At 50.6% G+C, this 15,887-nt stretch overlaps 1 protein-coding gene across 1 annotated transcript in view; it reads right to left on the bottom strand.

The window, feature by feature from the left end:
- The window catches only part of SLC7A1 (solute carrier family 7 member 1), a 91,183-nt gene extending 89,265 nt beyond the window's left edge, over nucleotides 1-1,918 (bottom strand). The window contains exon 1 of the mRNA XM_077484082.1: nucleotides 1,726-1,918. Within this exon, the coding sequence (XP_077340208.1) occupies nucleotides 1,726-1,812 (87 nt within the window). The 5' untranslated portion in view covers nucleotides 1,813-1,918. The remainder of the gene's footprint in view (nucleotides 1-1,725) is intronic.
- Between the last annotated feature and the right edge of the window lie 13,969 nt (nucleotides 1,919-15,887).

The following is a 15,887-nucleotide window of genomic DNA, read 5'->3' on the forward strand; positions in this document are numbered from 1 at the left end:
ACAGGAGGATGTGCAACTCCCCCCCCCCTCCCAGGCTTCACAGGAGGATGTGCAACTCCCCCCCCCTCCCAGGCGTCACAGGAGGATGTGCAACCCCCCCCCCCTCCCAGGCTTCACAGGAGGATGTGCAACTTCCCCCCCTCCCAGGCGTCACAGGAGGATGTGCAACTCCCCCCCCCCTCCCAGGTGTCACAGGAGGATGTGCAACTCCCCCCCCCCTCCCAGGCTTCACAGGAGGATGTGCAACTCCCCCCCCCCTCCCAGGCGTCACAGGAGGATGTGCAACTCCCCCCCCCTCCCAGGCTTCACAGGAGGATGTGCAACTTCCCCCCCCTCCCAGGCGTCACAGGAGGATGTGCAACTCCCCCCCCTCCCAGGCGTCACAGGAGGATGTGCAACTCCCCCCCCCCTCCCAGGCGTCACAGGAGGATGTGCAACTCCCCCCCCCCTCCCAGGTGTCACAGGAGGATGTGCAACTCCCCCCCCCTCCCAGGCTTCACAGGAGGATGTGCAACTCCCCCCCCCCTCCCAGGCGTCACAGGAGGATGTGCAACTCCCCCCCCCTCCCAGGCTTCACAGGAGGATGTGCAACTCCCCCCCCCTCCCAGGCGTCACAGGAGGATGTGCAACTCCCCCCCCCCCCTCCCAGGCGTCACAGGAGGATGTGCAACTCCCCCCCCCCCCTCCCAGGTGTCACAGGAGGATGTGCAACTCCCCCCCCCCCTCCCAGGTGTCACAGGAGGATGTGCAACTCCCCCCCCCCTCCCAGGTGTCACAGGAGGATGTGCAACTCCCCCCCCTCCCAGGTGTCACAGGAGGATGTGCAACTCCCCCCCCCTCCCAGGTGTCACAGGAGGATGTGCAACTCCCCCCCCCCCCTCCCAGGTGTCACAGGAGGATGTGCAACTCCCCCCCCCCTCCCAGGTGTCACAGGAGGATGTGCAACTCCCCCCCCCCCTCCCAGGTGTCACAGGAGGATGTGCAACTCCCCCCCCCCCCATGCGAGGTGTCACAGGAGGATGCACAACTCCCCCCCCCCATCCGAGGTGTCACAGGAGGATGTGCAACCCCTCATCCTAGGTGTCAGAGGATGAAGTGCAACCCCCACTATCTCAGTTGTCAGAGGATGAAGTGCAACCCCCACCATCCCAGGTGTCACAAGAGGATGTGCAAACCTCCCCCCCCCCCCATCCTAGGTGTCAGAGGATGAAGTGCAACCCCCCCCCCCATCCTAGGTGTCAGAGGATGAAGTAGACTCCCCCCACCCCAGGTGTCACAGGATGAAATGCACCCCCCTCAGGTGGTCAGAGCACAGTGTAGTAGGAGGATCGCTCCTCCCCTCCTGTTCTCAGGCATAGCGTCACGTGTCACTTCTACTGTCACCAGGGGGCGGGCTCCGGTACTATATTGCATCATCTGGAAGAGAATAGTGCGGGAAGAATCAATGTACCGAATTTGTGTCCTCATCACCGATCATCACTAATAAATTATAATATCACCGGGCGGGACACACCCGGCACCTACATACAGTAATAATCCCGGACACTGACATGGAGGAGCCATGTGCTCCGAGTTCATAGCTCCTCCTCAGTGTGACAGAACCCGGCCATGGTCTCCTCCGGGCCGCCTGTCTGTACACTGACCCCGTACAATGTAGACGGACACATGGCGGTGCCGGTTCTCCGGTAGGCCGCTCCGTCCTATGAGTGAAGGCGGGATACTCACATGTCTCCGCTCTCCTCCCGGCACAAGGTCGGCTCTAGTGAAATGTGGCCAGCGTGCTCTGTGTTTCTCCTTTGGACTCCTCCTCATAGATATTACATCAGCCGCTCCTCCTCCTCCTCTTCTTCTTCTTCTTCCTCCTCCTCCCTGTCATCTCATAATCTCACAATGCGTGTTGGGATAAGGCTAAATGTGAGCCCATTGTGGCGGTACGGAACACCGGAGTCAGCCGGGCGGTGTGAGGAGACATCCGGGTCCTCCGGGCAGACATGAATCACACAGACCGAGCGGGAAGGCCGGATATGTCCTCTACTGAGCAATGCATACACACTGTTCATTGTCGTCAGAGTGTATATATCACACTGCATACGTCACCGAGGAGAGATAAAACTACTCATCAGACCCCTCAATACTGAGCCCCATTCATACAACTACTCATCTGACATTATACAGACATCCCAGTACTGAGCCCCATCCATACAGCCTCCCCAATGCTGAGCCCCATCCATAGAGACCCCCCCAATACTGAGCCTCATCCATACAGCCTCCCCAATACTGAGCCCCGTCCATAGGACCCCCCAATACTGAGCCCCATTCATACAGCCTCCCCCAATATAGAGCCCCGTTCACACAGATCCCCCAATACTGAGCCCCATTCATACAACTACTCATCTGACATTATACAGACATCCCAATACTGAGCCCAATCCATACAGCCTCCCCAATGCTGAGCCCCGTCCATAGAGACCCCTCCCCCCAATACTGAGCCCCATCCATAGAGCCTCCCCCAATACTGAGCCCGTTCACACAGACCCCCCAATACCAAGCCCCGTTCATACAGACCCCCCCCCCCAATCCCGAGCCCTGTTCATGTAGACAACCCCCAGTACTGAGCCCTGTTCATACAGACCCCCCCAATACTGAGCCCCATTCATACAGCCTCCCCCAATACAGAGCCCCGTTCACACAGATCCCCCAATACTGAGCCCCATTCATACAACTACTCATCTGACATTATACAGACATCCCAATACTGAGCCCAATCCATACAGCCTCCCCAATGCTGAGCCCCGTCCATAGAGACCCCTCCCCCCAATACTGAGCCCCATCCATACAGCCTCCCCCAATACTGAGCCCGTTCACACAGACCCCCCAATACCAAGCCCCGTTCATACAGACCCCCCCCCCCCAATCCCGAGCCCTGTTCATGTAGACAACCCCCAGTACTGAGCCCTGTTCATACAGACCCCCCCAATACTGAGCCCCATTCATACACACTGTTCATTGTCGTCAGAGTGTATATATCACACTGCATACGTCACCGAGGAGAGATAAAACTACTCATCAGACCCCTCAATACTGAGCCCCATTCATACAACTACTCATCTGATATTATACAGACATCCCAGTACTGAGCCCCATCCATACAGCCTCCCCAATGCTGAGCCCCATCCATAGAGACCCCCCCAATACTGAGCCTCATCCATACAGCCTCCCCCAATACTGAGCCCCATCCATAGGACCCCCCCAATACTGAGCCCCATTCATACAGCCTCCCCCAATACAGAGCCCCGTTCACACAGATCCCCCAATACTGAGCCCCATTCATACAACTACTCATCTGACATTATACAGACATCCCAATACTGAGCCCAATCCATACAGCCTCCCCAATGCTGAGCCCCGTCCATAGAGACTCCTCCCCCCAATACTGAGTCCCATCCATACAGCCTCCCCCAATACCGAGCCTGTTCACACAGACCCCCCAATACCAAGCCCCGTTCATACAGACCCCCCCCCAATCCCGAGCCCTGTTCATGTAGACAACCACCAGTACTGAGCCCTGTTCATACAGACCCCCCAATACTGAGCCCCATTCATACAGAGCCCAATCCATACAGACCTCCCACTACTGAGCCCCATCCATACAGCCCCACAATACTGAGCCCCATCAATATAGACCCCCAAAACTGAACCCAATCCATACAGACCCCCCCCCCAATACTGAGCCCCGTTCATACAGGCCCCTCAATACTGAGCCTCATTCATACAGAGTCCAATCCATACAGACCTCCCACTACTGAACCCCATCCATACAGCCCCACAATACTGAGCCCCATCAATACAGACCCCCAAAACTGAACCCGATCCATACAGACCCCCCCAATACTGAGCCCCGTTCATACAGGCCCCTCAATACTGAGCCCTGTTCATACAGACCCCCTCAATACTGATACCCATTCATACAGTCCCCCCAATACTGAGCCTCATTCATACAGACCCCCCCCCCCAATACTGAGCCTCATCCATACAGACCACCCAATACTGAGCCCCGTTCATACAGTCGCCCCCAATACTGAGTTCCATCCATACAGACCCCACAATACTGAGCCCAATTCATACAGACCCCAATACTGAGCCCCATCCATACAGACCCCCAATACTGAACACCATCCATACAGGCTTCCAATACTGAGCCCCATCCATACAGACCCTGAATACTGAGCCCCATCCATACAGAACCCCCAATACTGAGCCCCATCCATACAGACCCCCAATACTGAGCCCCATCCATACAGAACCCCCAATACTGTGCCCCATTCATACAGGGCCCCTAATACCAAGCCCTGTTCATACAGACCCCCCCCCCTATACCAAGCCCTGTTCATACAGACCCCCCCCCCCCAATCCTGGGCCCCGTTCATGTAGACAACCCCCAGTACTGAGCTCTGTTCATACAGACCCCCCAATACTGAGCCCCATTCATACACAGCCCAATCCATACAGACCTCCCACTACTGAGCCTCATCCATACAGCCCCACAGTACTGAGCCCCATCAATACAGACCCCCAAAACTGAACCCAATCCATACAGACCCCCCTAATACTGAGCCCCGTTCATACAGGCCCCTCAATACTGAGCCCTGTTCATACAGACCCCCCCCCCAATACTGATACCCATTCATACAGTCCCCCCAATACTGAGCCTCATTCATACAGACCCCCCAATACTGAGCCTCATCCATACAGACCACCCAATACTGAGCCCCATTCATACAGTCCCCCCAATACTGAGTTCCATCCATACAGACCCCACAATACTGAGCCCAATTCATACAGACCCCCAATACTGAGCCCCATCCATACAGACCCCCAATATTGAACACCATCCATACAGACCTCCAATACTGAGCCCCATCCATACAGACCCCAAATACTGAGCCCCATCCATACAGGAGCCCCATCCATACAGACCCCCAATACTGAGCCCCATCCGTACAGAACCCCCAATACTGAGCCCCATTCATACAGGGCCCCCAATACAGAGCCCCCATCCATACAGACCCCCCCAATAGTGAGCCCCCATCCATGCAGGCCCCCCAATACTGAGCCCCATCCATACAGACCCCCCATACTGAGCCCCGTTCATACAGACCCCCCAATATTGAGACCCGTTCATACAGACCCCCAATACTGAGCCCCATCCATGCAGACCCCCCGATAGTGAGCCCCCATCCATACAGGCCCCCCAATACTGAGCCCCATCCATACCCCCAATACTGAGCCCCGTTCATACAGACCACCCAATATTGAGCCCCATCCATACAGACCCCGAATACTGAGCCCCATCCATACAGACCCCAAATACTGAGCCCAATCCATACAGGAGCCCCATCCATACAGACCCCCAATACTGAGCCCCATCCGTACAGAACCCCCAATACTGAGCCCCATTTATACAGGGCCCCCAATACCGAGCCCCCATCCATACAGACCCCCCAATAGTGAGCCCCCATCCATGCAGGCCCCCCAATACTGAGCCCCATCCATACAGACCCCCCATACTGAGCCCCGTTCATACAGACCCCCCAATATTGAGACCCGTTCATACAGACCCCCAATACTGAGCCCCATCCATGCAGACCCCCCCGATAGTGAGCCCCCATCCATACAGGCCCCCCAATACTGAGCCCCATCCATACCCCCAATACTGAGCCCCGTTCATACAGACCCCCCAATATTGAGACGCGTTCATACAGACCCTCCAATACTGAGCCCCATCCATACAGACCCCGAATACTGAGCCCCCATCCATACTGAAATATGAAGGGAAATTGGCTCTTTACCACTTGTCTAGCTGTGTCCAATCACAGCCGGTCACAAATGTCAACAAACTGCAGTATAACAGCTGTTGCTGGGTTCTTCTCCTCACACACCGATCCAGCGTGAGGAGGAGATCAGCTAACAGTGAGTTGCATAGTTTATACTACAGTGTCCAGATTGCCCCCCCCCCAATAATGAGTACCTGTCACCGGAGTACCTGTCACCACAGTACCTGTCACAGAGTACCTGTCACTAAAGTACCTGTCACCACAGTACCTTTCCCAGGAGTACCTGTCACCAGGATTACCTATCACCAGATTACCTGCTATCAGAGTACCTGTCACCAGAGTACCCGCCATCAGAGTACCTGTCACCAGGGTACACGTCATCAGAGTACCCGCAATCAGAGTACCTGTCACCAAAATACCCGCCATCAGAGTACCTGTCACCAGAGTACACTCCATCAGAGTAACCGTCATCAGGAGTACCCGCCACCAGTATACCCACCACCAGAGTACCCGCCATCAGAGTACCTGTCACCAAAATACCAGCCATCAGAGTACCTGTCACCAGAGTACCTGCCATCCATGCATGGAACAGCACAAAGGACTAAAATAGCTATACATAAAAATATAAATAAAGAGACACAAACAATTTCATGTTTGGCAAAAAATGGCCACGGCATTTATTAAGGGGTTACCCAAGATAACAATAATCACTCATAACAAAATCTTTAACTTAAAATTCCATAACCATAAATGATTTAATTTATTAATCTCACGAAGTCCATCCAGAACTAAACTGGATGACAAACCCCACTAAAAAATGCCATGACAAATTCAAACTTCTGTATACATTTCAGGGAGGGAGGGTGGGAGCACTGCAGGGTCCGTCCTCAGCAGGGTCTCCTCAGGTGGTGAACGGAGCGGGAAAGCCGCCGGCTTATATAGACACAGCCCGGCTCAATCCCGCCCGATTCAACCAATCGGGACCTGTTGCCATGCCACTGCACAAACTTCATCACCTGGGGCAACCTAAAAGAATGAGGGAGAGGGGGGGGACATTCCACTTATCGCCCTATGTACTGTCCCACAGAGCCCCGCATAAGCGCTAGTGGCTCATTCATGAGACAGCACAAAGGACTAAAATAGCTATACATAAAGATATAAAATAAAGAGACACAAACAATTTCATGTTTGGCAAAAAATTGCATTTATTAAGGGGTTACCCAACATAACAATAATCACTCTTAACAAAATCTTTAACTTAAAATTCCATAACCATAAATTATTTAATTTATTAATCTCACGAAGTCCATCCAGAACTAAACTGGATGACAAACCCCAACAGCTGAAAGCCACTCACAAACTGAGTGGCTGAAGCCCCCAAAATGCCATGGCCTGCTCAACCATGTTCTGTAAACCCAAAAGAAATATATCTAAACTAGGGATCAGCCGAACAACCCCCGGTTCGGTTCGCATCAGAACTTTCGAACGGACCGCAAATTCGTACGAACTTTAGAACCCCACTGAAGTCTATGGGACTCGAACGTTCGACATAAAAAGTGCTAAATTTAATGGCTAACATGCAAGATACTGTCCTAAAAAGGGTTTGGGGACCTGGCTCCTGCCCCAGGGGGCATGGGTCAATGCCTAAAATGTTTTTAAAAATGGCCGTTTTGGCGGGAACACTGATTTTAATGACGATTAAAGTGAAAAAAAAGTGAAATATTCCTTTAAATATCATGCCGGGGGGGGGGGGGGGGGGTGTCTATAGTATGCCTGTGAAGTGCCACATGTTTCCTGTGTTTAGAACAGTCCCTGCACAAAATGACATTTAACTGAAAAAAAGTAATTTCAAACTGCTTGCGTTTTTAATGTAATATCTGGTTCCGGCAATATGGATGAAAATCATTGAGAAAAATGGCATGGGTAGCCCCCCTGCCCATTGCCAGCCCCTTTGGGTCTTGTACGGATATTAAGGGGGAACCCCGTACCCATATTAAAAAAAGAAAAGACGTGGGGCCCCCAGGCCCTATATACTCAGAACAGCAGTATACAGGCGGTGCAAACAAGACAGGGACTGTGTAGGTTTGTTGTGTTAAGTAGAATCTGTTTGTAATTTTGAACTGGTACATTTTTAAAGTGTAGCTCCAGTCAAAAAATCAATTTTTAAGCTTTTTGGAAAACAGGGAAGGTTTATCACCCCTGTATAATTTGTTTTGCCGTCCGTCTTTTTTCATCTCACTTCCTGTTGTCACCTTCCATTTGCAAGTAGGAGACGTTTGTAAGTTGGATGTTTGAAAATAGGGTCTTGCCCTATATGCTCTGCAGAAATTCCGGAACAAGGTGTTGGTGTTGCCACAACATTGTAAGCCCTCAAAGTGACTCTTGGTGGGCGCTGGAGCGCCCTGCTGTGAACGATTATATCACGAATTGTAATTACATGCCATTGTTGAACAGTGGAAGAAAAATTGGGCCTTTGGTGATTGTGGTGCTGGTGCCACAACACTATAAGTCCTCACAGTTACTCTCGTGGGCACAGGAACAGGCCCTGCTGTGAAATATTATATCAAGAATTGTAATTACATGCCCCTGTTAAACAGGGGCTGAAAAATTGGGCCTGTGGCACTGGTGCCACGACACTGCAACCTCTCCCATATACTCTAGTTGTAGTGCAGGAATGAGCCCTGCTGCAAAGCATTGCATCAAAAATTGTAATTAAATGCCCCTGTTAAACAGGGGCTGAAAAATTGGGCTGGTGGCACTGGTGCCGGTGCCACGACACTGCAACCTCTCCCATATACTCTAGTTGCGGTGCAGGAATGAGCCCTGCTGCAAAACATTGCATCAAAAATTGTAATTAAACGCCCCTGTTAAACAGGTGCTGAAATAATTGGGCCTTAGGCACTGGTGCTGGTGCCACCACACTGCAACATCTCCCATATACTCTAGTTGTGGTGCAGGAATGAGCCCTGCTGCAAAGCATTGCATCAAAAATTGTAATTAAACACCCCTGTTAAACAGGGGCTGAAAAATTGGGCCTTAGGCACTGGTGCTGGTGCCACGACACTGCAACCTCTCCCATATACTCTAGTTGTAGTGCAGGAATGAGCCCTGCTACAAAGCATTGCATCAAAAATTGTAATTAAACGCCCCTGGTAGACAGGGGCTTAAAAATTGGGCCTTAGGCACTGGTGCTGGTGCCACGACACTGCAACCTCTCCCATATACTCTAGTTGTGGTGCAGGAATGAGCACTGCTGCAAAGCATTGCATCAAAAATTGTAATTAAATGCCCCTGTTAAACAGGGGCTGAAAAATTGGGCTGGTGGCATCACCCAGAACTAAAAATGTTCTTCCAACATATCAGCGGAGGAGGAAAAGGATAGACAATCAACATAACAGGACAGTCACTCAGCATCAGCATAGGCAGTCTTGAAGGGATGTGATATTTCAGAAAAAAAATATTCGGTTACATCAGCTTCAGGTGCTTGGTAGCTGTGGGTGATCCAAGACTGATTCATCTTTATGAAGGTCAGTTGATCAACCGAGTCGGTGGACAGGCGCACCCTGTGATCGGTAACAAAGCCACCAGCAGCACTGAAGGTGCGTTCCGAAAGAATGCTGGATGCAGGACAGGCCAGTAGCTCAATTGCATACTGTGCAAGCTCTGGCCAGTGATCCATCCTCAAGACCCAGTAAGCCAGAGGATTTTCGGTGGGAAAGGTGTCCAAGTCTGACCTTGCCCCTAGGTATTCCTGCACCATGTAAATCAGACGCTGGCGATGGTTGCTGGAACCGATCATACCTTGGGGCTGCGGACTAAAAAATTGTCTGAACGCATCGGTCAGATGGCCACCTTCTCCACCGCTCCTTCTGTCCAATGCCTCAGCAACATGTTGTCCAGAACCAGGAGTTTGTAACCTCCCAGTCTCCGGGAACGTGTTGCACAGACCTTTCTGCAAGGCCTCCCGGAGATGTCTCATCCTCTGCTCCCTCTGTGATGGCAAGATAAGGTCGGCAACCTTACCCTTGTACCGTGGATCAAGTAGAGTGGCCAGCCAGTAATGGTCCCTCTCCTTGATCCGAAGAATACGAGGATCCTTCTGCAGGCTTTGCAGGATCAGGAAGGCCATGCAGCGTAGGTTAGCTGAGGCATTCGGTCCGGATTCCTCTGGGTCACTAAGGACAACATGATCCGCAGCTAAATCCTCCCAGCCAAGTACAAGTCCATGGGTTTCTTGGGACTGTAAATCATCCCTACAAGACTGCTGCTGCTGCTGCTGATCCTGAGTGCCAGCCTCCACCTTCATGCTGACACAATCATCCTCCTCCTCCTCCTCCAGGAACACTGTCTGGATAAAGGGGGCCTTGAGAGGCAAAGAACTCCTCCTCTTCCTGCCTCTGTTCTGCCTCAAGTGCCCTGTCCATTATTCCACGCAGCGTATGCTCCAAGAGGTGGACAAGAGGTACAGTGTCACTGATGCATGCACTGTCACTGCTCACCATCCTTGTGACCTCCTCAAACGGTGACAGGACAGTGCATGCATCCCTGATCATGCCCCACTGGTGTGGTGAGAAAAAAACCGAGCTCCCCTGACCCTGTCCTGGTGCCGTAGTCGCACAGGTACTCATTGATGGCCCTCTGCTGCATGTGCAGCCGCTGCAGCATGGCCAATGTTGAGTTCCACCTGGTGGGCATGTCACATACAAGGCGGTTCTTGGGCAGGTTCAACTCCTTTTGGAGCTCAGCCAGCCGAGCACAGGCATTAAATGATCGGCGGAAATGCACACAGACTTTCCTGGCCTGCTTCAGGACATCCTGTAAGCCCGGGTACCTGCCCAAGAACCGCTGCACCACCAGGTTAAGGACGTGAGCCACACAGGGCACATGGGCCAGTTGTCCTTGTCGGAGGGCGGAGAGGAGGTTGGTGCCATTGCCGCAAACCACCATTCCTGGCTTAAGCTGGCGTGGCGTCAACCACCTCTCAGCCTGCCCCTGCAGAGCTGACAAAATATCTGCCCCAGTGTGGCTCCTGTCCCCCAAACAAACCAGTGCAAGCACGACATGGCATCGTTTTGCCTGCGTACTTGCGTAGCACCTTGAACGCCTACGGAGCACTGCTGGTTCTGAGGACAGAGCACTGGAAGAGGCCAGGGAAGAAGAAGAAGAGGAGGGGGTGAAGGAGAGAGGTGTGTTACAACCAGTAGTAGCATTTTGGAGGTGTGGTGGTGGAACAACCTCCAACACTACTGCACCTTGTCCTGCATCCTTCCCAGCTGCCAGAAGAGTGACCCAATGGGCCGTGAAAGACAGGTAATGTCCCTGTCCATGTCTGCTGGACCATGAGTCAGCAGTAATATGCACCTTACCGCTGACCGCCCTGTCCAGCGAGGCAAGGACATTGCCTTCCACATGCCGGTAGAGAGCCGGAATCGCGTTTGGGGACCTGCCACTGAGGAACCGCACATTGTACAAACTCACGGAAGGGGGCCGAGTCTACCAACTGAAAAGGCATCAGTTGAAGTGCTAGCAATTTAGCCAAGCCAGCATTCAACCGCTGGCCATTTGGATGGCTGGGAGTGGACTTCTTTCGACGGTCCAGCAGCTGGGGCAGGGAAATTTGCCTGCTATAATCGGATGTGGTTGTACTGCTAGCAGAGTGCCCGGAAGCACTTGGCTGTGACACACCTAATTCTACACCTTCATTCCTCTCAGAGCAGGTTTCAGAGAGGACTGAAGGTCTAGTGGGGTTGGAGATGCCAGCTGATGAGGAGCAAGGAGAGGTCCGCATTGTTCTTTGGTGTGGGTCTTTGAGGTACACTTGCCAACGAGCTGCATGGCAGGTCAACATATGTCTGGTCAAGCATGTGGTGCCCAAGCGGCTGATGTTTTGGCCACGCGAGATACGATTGAGACATATGTTGCAAATAGCAGCGGTGCGATCTGATGCACTCGTCTCAAAAAAGGCCCACACCAAAGAACTTTTAGAATAACGTGTAGAGGCAGCGTCCTGCACAGGCGAAGCTCTGCTGTGTTATTTAGTCGGTGTCCTGCCCCTAAGCTGGCCCCCGGAGGGCATCTTGCCTCGTTGGACATGTGCCTCCTCCTCCTTTCTCCTACCAGGCACCCACGTGGAGTCAGTGCCCTCATCATCCCCTCCCTCTTCATCGCTGTAGCAAACCTGGCAGTATGCTGCAGCTTGTGGAACATGACTGCCAGATTGCTGTCCTTCTTGAGCATCCCCTCTCTCTGCGCTCACGCTACTGCCTTCCTCTAGCTGAGTATCATCATCAGAGTCTACAAAACACTGGGCATCCTCCTGGAGCATGTACCCAACATTGTGCTCAAAGAGTTGAGGGGACTCCTCAGGAGGACGTGGTGGGTCTAGGGAAGGAGTCACTGATGATGACATTGAGACGAGGGAAGAAGATGCGTTGGCAGCTGCTTTGCTAGTACCCTGAGCTTGGGTGAGAGAGGATGAGGAGGATGAAGAGGGCTTGGTCATCCACTCTACCAAGTCTTCGGCATGATGCGGCTCAACACGTCCAGCTGCCGAAAAGAAGGACAAGCGTGTCCCATGGCCACGTGCTGATGATGACGATGCACCGCGTCCACGACCAGCACTGTTGTCTCTAGACACAGAGATTGCTTGCCCTCTTTTATCGGCTTGTGCCTGTCTGCCTCTCCTTGTTTGCCTTCCAGACATGGTAATGGCCTGAAGGGAGATGGGAAAACCAGCAATTGGGTAGTGTATATTGTGCTGGAGGCACACAACACCCACTAACTCCTGCAGATGCCTTTATTATAGAACAGGAATTAAAGGGTAGATACTGATGTATACTGTGCTGTGCTGGAGGCACACAACACCAACTAACTCCTGCAGATGGCTCAATTAGAGAATAGCTATATAGGTGGATAATGCTGTATACTGCGGTCAGGGCACGCAGACAACACCCACAATCTCCTACAGCTGACTAAAAGCTCTATTACAGAAGAGCAATATAGCTAGCTATATAGGTGAATATAATGGTGTATAGTGCGGTTAGGGCACGCAGACAACACGCACAATCTGCTACAACTGACTGCAAGCTCTATTACAGAAGAGCAATATAGTTAGCTATATAGGTGGCTATAATGGTGTATAGTGCAGTCAGGGCACGCAGACAACACGCACAATCTCCTACAACTGACTGAAAGCTCTATTATAGAAGAGCAATATAGCTAGCTATATAGGTGGATATAATGGTGTATAGTGCGGTCAGGGCACACAGACAACACGCACAATCTCCTACAAATGACTGAAAGCTCTATTACAGAAGAGCAATATAGCTAGCTATATAGGTGGATATAATGGTGTATAGTGCGGTCAGGGCATGCAGACAACACGCACAATCTCCTACAACTGACTGAAAGCTCTATTACAGAAGAGCAATATAGCTAGTTATATAGGTGGATATAATGGTGTATACTGCGGTCAGGGCACGCAGACAACACCCACAAACTCCTGCAGATTGCTTAAAGCTCAATTACAGAAGAGCAAGAACGCTAAATCGGCCGATAACGAATGGTGTATACTGAAGGTACACAGAGAACACCCACTAACTCCTACAGACGCCAACACACTACACAAGGCCGCTGCGCTGGAGGCCTTGTATAGTGTGGGGCGTGTACTACACAGCCTGAACTATGATTGCCACAGGCATCCTGCCTGTGGCCAGTCATGGCTCTCCTCGCTGCCGGCGCTGTGATTGGCCAAGCATGCGGGGTCACAGTGCATGCTTGGCCAATCATGAGCCAGCAATGCACTGCGAATGCGCAGTGCATTGTGGGCCGTGAGCGCCACACGAACGGCCCATAACATTCGGTATTCGCCGAACCTGCGAACAGCTGATGTTCAAGTCGAACGTCAAGCTCATCCCTAATCTAAACCAACTTCGGAAAGGTGCACCAAATCAAATCCATATAGACCAGGCAGGAAACCCTCAAGGTCTATATGGTGATAAGAAAGACCGCCTTGTGAAAGAACCAAATTGCGTATAGTTCTATTCACCCACTTCCTAATTCTGTCTAAATAGTGAATGCTTACATCTGACCAAATCAGTCTTGGGACCATTTCGGAAAAAATCATAACTGTGGAAGGAAATAGTAACTTAAAGGCAGATAAATCTATTTTCATCTCACAGATCAGATCCCAAGTTTTTACTTTGCCCAGGTCATTACCCCCGGCATGAACTATAAGCACATCAGGAGAAGGCCCCTGACCTAACAGGTAAATTAATTGATCTTCTAAATTTGTCCATCTCAGCCCCCTTATTCCCCACCACAGAACCTGAAAACGTCTCTCATCCAAACCCAAATTGATTTTGCCATTCTTGATGGAAGCTCTCCTTTTGGCCCAAAATATAAAGGAATGTCCTATTATCCAAATTACACGCTTGGAAGGACCTAAGGAAAAAATTAAACAATGATAAGATCAGGACGAACATACAATTTAAATCTATCACTATCCCAACGCCCCAATTGCTTTAAACCATCCTTAGAAAACACAAGCAAGATTGCCTCTGTAGCAGCCCCAATTCTAAATGAATGTGAGGAAAATTGGAAACCAGATAGATTAAGCTGCTTAAGGCAAGAAGACAGGACAGACGAGAACTGAAATCTTGTTAATGGAGATAGATTATCATGAATAAAAAAGGAACCTAAAAATTGGGTTCGGGCAGAAAGATATTGAGAAACTCTAAAGATTGGACATATTATCTGAAAAGGGGCTCTATAAATAGTTAAACAGTGACCCTTGACTAATTGATCCATCTTGGATCTACGGAGAAAAATCCTAACCGGATCTACAGAGATGTCTGAGAAAACCAAAAAGGAAGAAGAATATTTATTAGGTGCAGTGAATTCCCCCAACCTAAGAGCGCCAAAAAATGCAATGACAAACGCTGCTCTAAACAGCGAAGTCTCAAAAGGGGAAAAGCAAACTCATTCCGGGGAAGACATCAATTTTATCATTAATTCTGAGGAAATAGGGCGTCTACTGTCAACAGCTGGAGATGATCTTCTAAAACCTTTCAGCATTTGCTTGACTGGAAAAAGGGAATTGAGAGCGGGATGTCCTGATCATTTTAAAAAGAATGAGGCCCCTGCTAAAATTTTACTAACTGAAGCAGGGCTAAGCTTAGCTTGAATCAGGGAAGAAACAAAACATAAAGCCATATTCACACTAACTGTATCAACAGAAAAATGATACTCTGCACAGAAGTTACACCACTTAAACCAGGCTTGTAAGTATTCTTCCCAAGTTTTGGGAGCAATGGAATTCCTTATATTTTCTTCAATTAATCCCAAATCAAGCTCCAGAGAAAATCTGGGCAAGGGAAGCCTTCTTGATCTGCCTCTGGAGCGAGTTCCCAAAACCTCTGGAACTGCGAACGAGATAATGAATCATCGATCTCATTAGTAATACCTGGAACATGCTTTGCTTTCAGCCAAATATTAAACGTCATGCATTGCAAAACCAAAAACTGGAGCAATTTTATCACAAATTCCGACTTTGACGACAAACAATTTATTGCAAATAATACTCCTTTATTATCCATATGCAGTATGACTCTTTTATTTTTGAAGAATTCTTTCCAAATGGAAATAGCCACCACTACTGGAAACAGTTCTAATAATACTACATTCCGGATAATATCCGGAGACCTCCAAGAATTAGGCCATTCCTTAGCACACCAATGGCCATTCAAGAAGGCACCAAAACCAACAGAAATGGATGCATCGGTAAACAAGCGAATATCAAAATTTTCAATGAATTCGCTCTGCCATACTGCGCATCCATTAAAATTGATCAAAAATTGGTCCCAAACTTTCAAGTCCTCCTTAACCACTTCAGGACCGCCGTATTGCCAATGTACGTCAACACAATGGCACAGGCAGGCACAATCACGTAGATGTACGTGATTGCCTTCCAGCGGGTGGGGGGTCCGATCGGACCCCCTCCCGCTGGTTACGGCGGTCCGGTTCGCTCCAGGAGCGCTCCGTGATGAGGGGATG

Source organism: Lithobates pipiens, unplaced genomic scaffold (genome assembly GCF_037356315.1).
Source record: "Lithobates pipiens isolate NorthernLeopardFrog02 unplaced genomic scaffold, aLitPip1_a1.2 Scaffold_16, whole genome shotgun sequence".
Taxonomy (NCBI): Eukaryota; Metazoa; Chordata; class Amphibia; order Anura; family Ranidae; genus Lithobates; species Lithobates pipiens.